Genomic DNA, 6,226 nt, shown 5'->3' with positions numbered 1-6,226 from the left:
ATATATATATATATTAGTCATGTCACATACACACTGATCATACTTTTTTCTTTTCTTGGATGAGATATACATATCAAAATAAGAGAAGAGAAAATGAACATTAGAAGCAAAAATGTTAACGGACCAACCATTTGTTTTTGCTTGTGTACATTTTAGGCAGGCATCGCCGCGAGCCAGGATAAACCAACCACTGTGAAGTATTAACAGTTAAACACGGAATCATTTTCCAGGATTAACAATTATAAGTGTGAAAAGCCTGATTTACACTTTGAAAATTGCTCAAAACTGGTAAAAAGAAACATTTAATCAATGACCAAATGCTGCATCACAAAGTATAAAGGAAGGTTAATGGCAGGTCTCCAAGGGTAGTGAACAAACGGTTCTTCTGTGGAGACGGTCCATGTGATATGGATTAAACATGGCAGTCTGATACAGCCAGAGGGGCAGCAGGACTGGCAGTAATGAGTCCAAATGAAATGGGTCAGTACGACTTCTCTAACAAAGCGATGTGCACAGAGAGGGAGTACAACAGTAGAAATGATCGTCTCCAGACAACATCCAGAAAACGTACAATTGCGTGACCAAACTAATGTCTGCAAAAACTATACTTTTACACCGAATTTGAAGTCCTGTAATATTGATCGGGACTGTCTAGGTGTCATCTAAGGTTATGACTGTAGGGTTTGTATTCAATTCAGTACCAGGCAACAACAAAAAATAAAAATATATATCTTTTTATTTCAGGCACAGCAGAAATGCATGCAAATGCCAGTGTAAATGGAGCAAATAAAATACAGGGGAAAAAAGCAAACAAACATACAATACAAGAAATAAAGTTCAGTCCAAACAGATAAAAGGCTCGACTTTTTATTGTAGATTGTGAATTTCCTTGCGTTTTAAATTCCACCACATACAGTGGAATACAATATAAATACTTTAAAACCATAACAAAAATATGCGGTCTAAGTTGTGTGGCTGTCATTAAATGTGAATGAAAGATTTATGTGACCGTCAGAATGCTCGGAGAAGACTTGTAGTCAGATTACGTGGTAGAGAGAGAAAAACAGTTAGAGTTAAGCGATAAGCCTCCGTGTGTTTCTCTGAGGGAGGTTGCAGTAGGATATAGGGCATCAAATTATGCCCAAGTTGCAATTTTTCCCCAACAAGTTTTCTCCTCTGTGCAAACAGTATAGCCCACCAGCAGTCGTGACTCAGATCTGTGTGAGAGGGCAGAAGCAAACACATTAAGCTATAGGTTTCCCCAAACAGTATGAGGTTCTAACCTTAAAAGTGGGGATTTAGGCTGTTTTATGCAGATAAACAGCGCAAAGAGATTCTCTACAGCAGTAAGACAGTTAACATAGTTTACATTCAGTTTACTTAAAGTTACTGTTTATACTTAATAGATCAATGTCAAAACATAACTTGTATTATGCTTCTACACTACTGTTAAAAGATTTTGGGGCAGAAAGATTTTTTAAAGTTTCTTATAGAAGTCTCGTATGCTCACAAAAGCTATATTTATTTGATTAAAAATACATTAAAATCAGTAAAATTGTGAAATACAATTTAAAATAACCATCTTATATTTTAATATATTTAAAGTGCATTTTATTCCTGTGATGGCAAAGCTGAATTTATATCATTACCATCTTCAGTGTCACATGATCCTTCAGAAATCATTCTAACATGCTGATTTTGCTGCTCAAGAAACAGAACTAGAATTTGAACTAGAATAATTTGTAACGTTATAAAGATCTTTACTGTTACTTCAATTTAATGTGTCTTTTCTGAATAAAAGTATTCATTTCATTCATTCATTTTTAGTGAATCGAAGTTGTATACAGTGGACATACTCTAATACAGGCAACAGAAACAAACTCCAGCACTTTGAAATTTATAACGAATAAGACACTGTTGCTCCTGTCATGATAAAAAAAAAAGAATCGTGCACTTACGTCATCGATTTCCTCATCGTCATTATCAATATCATCAAACACAATCTCATCATTATCTCCAGGTCCAAATGTGTCCGTTTCATTGATTTTAGCTGCAGGAAAGACAAAAGAGATCAGCCAAGTCTTGTACTTAGTACACACTATCATCCTTGAGCATAAAAAACTTTGAAGAAGAAAAAAAAAATATATTTTTTAAAAAATAAATTCAATTCAGCAAGAAGACCCGCATGCTCTTTTCTGTAATCGATAAGCAGAATGGGAATCGTTAAAAATCAAACGATACCCAACCCTAGCTACGTGAGAGCTTTACTATATCATCTGGCACTTATACAGTTAAAACAAAAAGTCCAAAAACATGAATAATGGCAGTTTGTGACTTACCATGTTCTGGAAGTTCTCCGTAGGCTTTAAGACTGCGAGCCTCATCTGCATTGTACTTTAAAATGACATCTGCTTTGTTATCCTGTGAAATACACATGCAAAAATGAAAAAGGCAAATAATGCTCATAACAATAATAAAGCATCTATTGATGAAAATTACAGGGGGACAAAAAAACAAAGGGAAAAAAACAACACCACCTACCTGGTAATCTCGAAGACCAACAAGGATTATGTCAGATGCATTGATCCAAACCTAAAGGAGATAAGACAATGTGTTTACTACTTGGGCTAGGGGAAAAAAAGTCTAAGTCCAACAAAAAAACGAGAGAAAATAAAATAAATCAGGTAAGTTGTGTCCTTTTTAAGTTGTCTTCTATGCAAGCAGAAATAAGAGGTAAAATTAAACAATAATGATATGAAAGCATCTATAACATACAGCCATAAAGAAAAAAATGACAGTCATTAAGATCCTTAAGCCTACAGAACATGTCAGATCACAGAGCCCTACTGTTCCAAGAGTTTGAGCCATTACCTTCAAGTCTGAGATATAGGATGCCAGTATTTGTTTAAAATAAGCAGAGGGAAAAATCCTTCTTGCCTCAGGCAAAAAAAATGTTTCTCTCAATGAAAGGTAGTGGGGTTTTGTGTGCGTGTGTGTGTGGGGGTGGGGGGGGGTGCAGAGTATGTCTATTGAGTATGAGTATTGTCTCAGGTAGGAGTTTGGTGGATTTTATTGGGGATAGATGGGAGTTTTACATTTGTGTAAATTGCTTGGGTGAACGTCATGCGTGTTGAAACTCACTGAAACAATTTCCCCACGGGGACAATAAAAGTCAATACAATAAAAAGAAGAGACGTGGTCATTAACATGATCATACCTTTTTCCGGAGCTTTCCTCGAATGTGGCAAAGCCGCTTGACCCCATCAAAGCACATGGCCTCTAGCCGCCCATTTCCCAGCATCTTTATCACCTGAGCATATTCTAGCACAAGACATTGGGACATTTTGGATCACTAAAGATCATCTTAACTGAACAACCATTCAAAAGTTTGGGGTCGGTTAATTAAAAATATATATATTTTTGAAAGAATTTATTTTAAAAAAAGTATACAAAAGCAGTAATATTGTGAAATAATGACATTTTATATTTAAAATATATTTTAAAATGTAATTTTCAGCAGCCATTACTCCAGTCTTCAGTGTCACATGGTCCATCAGAAATCATTCTAGAAACATTTCTTAATATTAATGTTGAAAACAGTTGTGCTGCTGCCTGCTAATAATATTTGTGGAAATTTTGGGATTATTTAATGGATAGAAAGTTTAAAAGAACAGCGGATCCTGGCCCCACATCGCTCTGCAAATTTTGCATGTCTCTCTTATCTAACACACCTGATTCAGACCATCAGCTTGTAAGGAAAGCGCTCTATGAACAAAACTGAAGCTACATCTACACCAGCGTTCCTCAAAACAGGTCATGGAGGGCCACTGATATACACCAATCCGCAATTGCTGTCCTGTGCCAAAACATGAGGGCCATTGCATTTTAAACCATACATGGAATGTTGATTGAGTGCAACCCTGAAGTGGTGGAATGCTTTGCTAATAGAATAGCATGAGAACTTTATGTCTGGTCCCCTGCTATCATCTCAGTGAGCTTATATTATGTTTTACAAATGTGCAGTACAATGATTTATGCGCTTTCCGACATTTTAGTGTGGACGAGAAACTTTTGGAAAATGCTTGAAAACGCTAAAGTGGACAAGAGCGTTTGAAATGACAATGCAATTTGTCAAATATATCTGGCATAATATAGATATAGCCAAAGTGCGTCAGATAAGAGAGAAAATATGCCCAGGGCTGGAATGCCCAGGACTGACCCTTGCTTAAAGTATGAATTATATTTTATATATATTTTATATATATATATATATATATATATATATATATATATATATATATATATATATATATATATATATATATATATATATATATATATATATATATATATATATATATATATATATATATATAACTCACCCCAAACTGATGACAAAAAAAGCCTACCAAAAACTGAGTAAAGGTGTATAAAATGATATGTTGAAAATGGTAATTTCTTTGCATATATACAGAGGGCTTAACTATCACTGGATTTGAATGCCATTTACTTACCCTGGCCATCCTCCTTGAAAACCAGCTCTCTTTTTTCTGACTCGTTCTCATTCTTACCACGCCGCCTATTCTTACCTCCTTTACCTGAAGAAATGAAAAGCAGACTGAATGATATTGTTTATAAAAAGCAGACATTAGATCTTCTCTTATACGCCAGTTCCCTCTCTCATCCTGGTTATCACCTTTTCCAAAATCTAAAACGTCTGATTCCAATCCAAAAATTCTCTCACCATTATTATAATAACATTCATGAGGTGTTGTACTCACAGCAACTGTTGTGGTAAATTTTCTCTCTGAATATTCACATTAACTCTATAAACCGTAGTGTATCATTTTTGATAAATGAACTTCTGCCCTCTGAATTAGTTTTTTTAAAGTAAGTTAATGCCTATTAGTATAAATGTTCACCTTCATGTCATGGTACATTAATGATTTAACGTAAGAGAATAAACTTTTATATTGTTATGAACATTTACTAGACTGAAGCAACTTGGGTTTACTTGACTATACACATCATATTTTCTTTATTATTTTTCTTGATTATCCATTGTACATCACATCTCAGCTATCATTGTATTGCATTACGTTATATGTTATGGCCCCAACAACTAAAAACTACAGATCTTTGTAAATCATAAAACTGAACATTTAAATATCCTTGTACGAAGATGGGAACCAGAGTGACAACTGATATTTATACGCATTTTATCCAAGTAGTTTGCCATTACATCCATTTACAAGATGTCAGAATTTAATCTTCATTCTTTTTGTAAGAAGTACACTCAATTGCATGTGTGCTAGGTTTGGGCCACCTGCCCTCCTCAAGTGCGAGTTCCATATTCTCACTATTTTGTACACTATATGGGCCATAAAAGCCTGATATATCAAATATAATGCAAAACCATAAAATACATATGCAAACATTTTTTCATATATATATTCAATATATATTTTGTCCAAAGGTTCAATTAACGACTCCATTAGGAAAAAATCTGGCATAGGCTAATTTATATAAGGCTTTACCGGGTAAATTCACGTGTCACGTAGAATAAACCCACTTGTTTTTAACGAATCAGTTAAGTGAATGACTCATTTTTTCCCGTTATTACACAAGGCAATACACACAAACGACAGGTGTTGTGCCGAATTTTAACTCCCTGCCAAATTATTATCCCCCTCGTTGAGGCCGCTAAAGTTACCTGGTTGTCTAATCCTAACCCCCACGTCGAATCCTATACCTGGATATGTATGATGTAATAAACCGGCGGGGGCCAAAATTCGGCCCAACGCCGGTGTAATGATGCAACCCGCAGAAATGGTATCTGAACAAATCTTTATAAAAAGACAAACTGTATGGTTAAACTCATGTGTGTCAGTACCTTACTAATAGACTACCTCTCAACCAGCGACTACTTTCCCTAGACAAGCAACTAGTTTAGCGCATGCGAGGGCTCATGGTCACGTTGCTCGCAAAGGCCGGGTGGTTAGCTTGAGAGCTAGGCTGAATTCAGCTCCATTGATAAAGGGTGTTCTGTTTGTCTTACCTTTATTCTTTGGCATGTTCGGATTACAAACACTGCGGTCTTTGTTCAATGATGTCGTATAACAAAGTCGTTGATGAAATAAATGTTAAATTTCGAGGAGGACCTCAAATAATCTCCCTCTCCCTTTCTGAAGACTTCCGTGTAAACCAGTAATCCACGACTGCGCAA

At 35.4% G+C, this 6,226-nt stretch overlaps 1 protein-coding gene across 1 annotated transcript; it reads right to left on the bottom strand.

Moving 5' to 3' along the window:
- Positions 1-853: 853 nt before the first annotated feature.
- On the bottom strand, positions 854-6,224 carry eif1axa (eukaryotic translation initiation factor 1A X-linked a). Its single transcript, XM_079813735.1, has 7 exons — positions 6,059-6,224; positions 4,515-4,598; positions 3,218-3,321; positions 2,542-2,592; positions 2,340-2,421; positions 1,959-2,050; positions 854-1,217 (listed from the first exon to the last, which is right to left on the bottom strand). Exons 1-7 carry the CDS (start codon positions 6,072-6,074, stop codon positions 1,212-1,214), a joined length of 435 nt encoding a protein of 144 aa, XP_079669861.1. The 5' UTR covers positions 6,075-6,224; the 3' UTR covers positions 854-1,211.
- Between the last annotated feature and the right edge of the window lie 2 nt (positions 6,225-6,226).

This window comes from Gobio gobio, assembly GCF_949357685.1.
Source record: "Gobio gobio genome assembly, chromosome: 4".
Classification (NCBI taxonomy): Eukaryota; Metazoa; Chordata; class Actinopteri; order Cypriniformes; family Gobionidae; genus Gobio; species Gobio gobio.
Note: the sequence above shows the minus strand (reverse complement) of the source record. Positions and strands in the feature narration are given on the sequence as shown.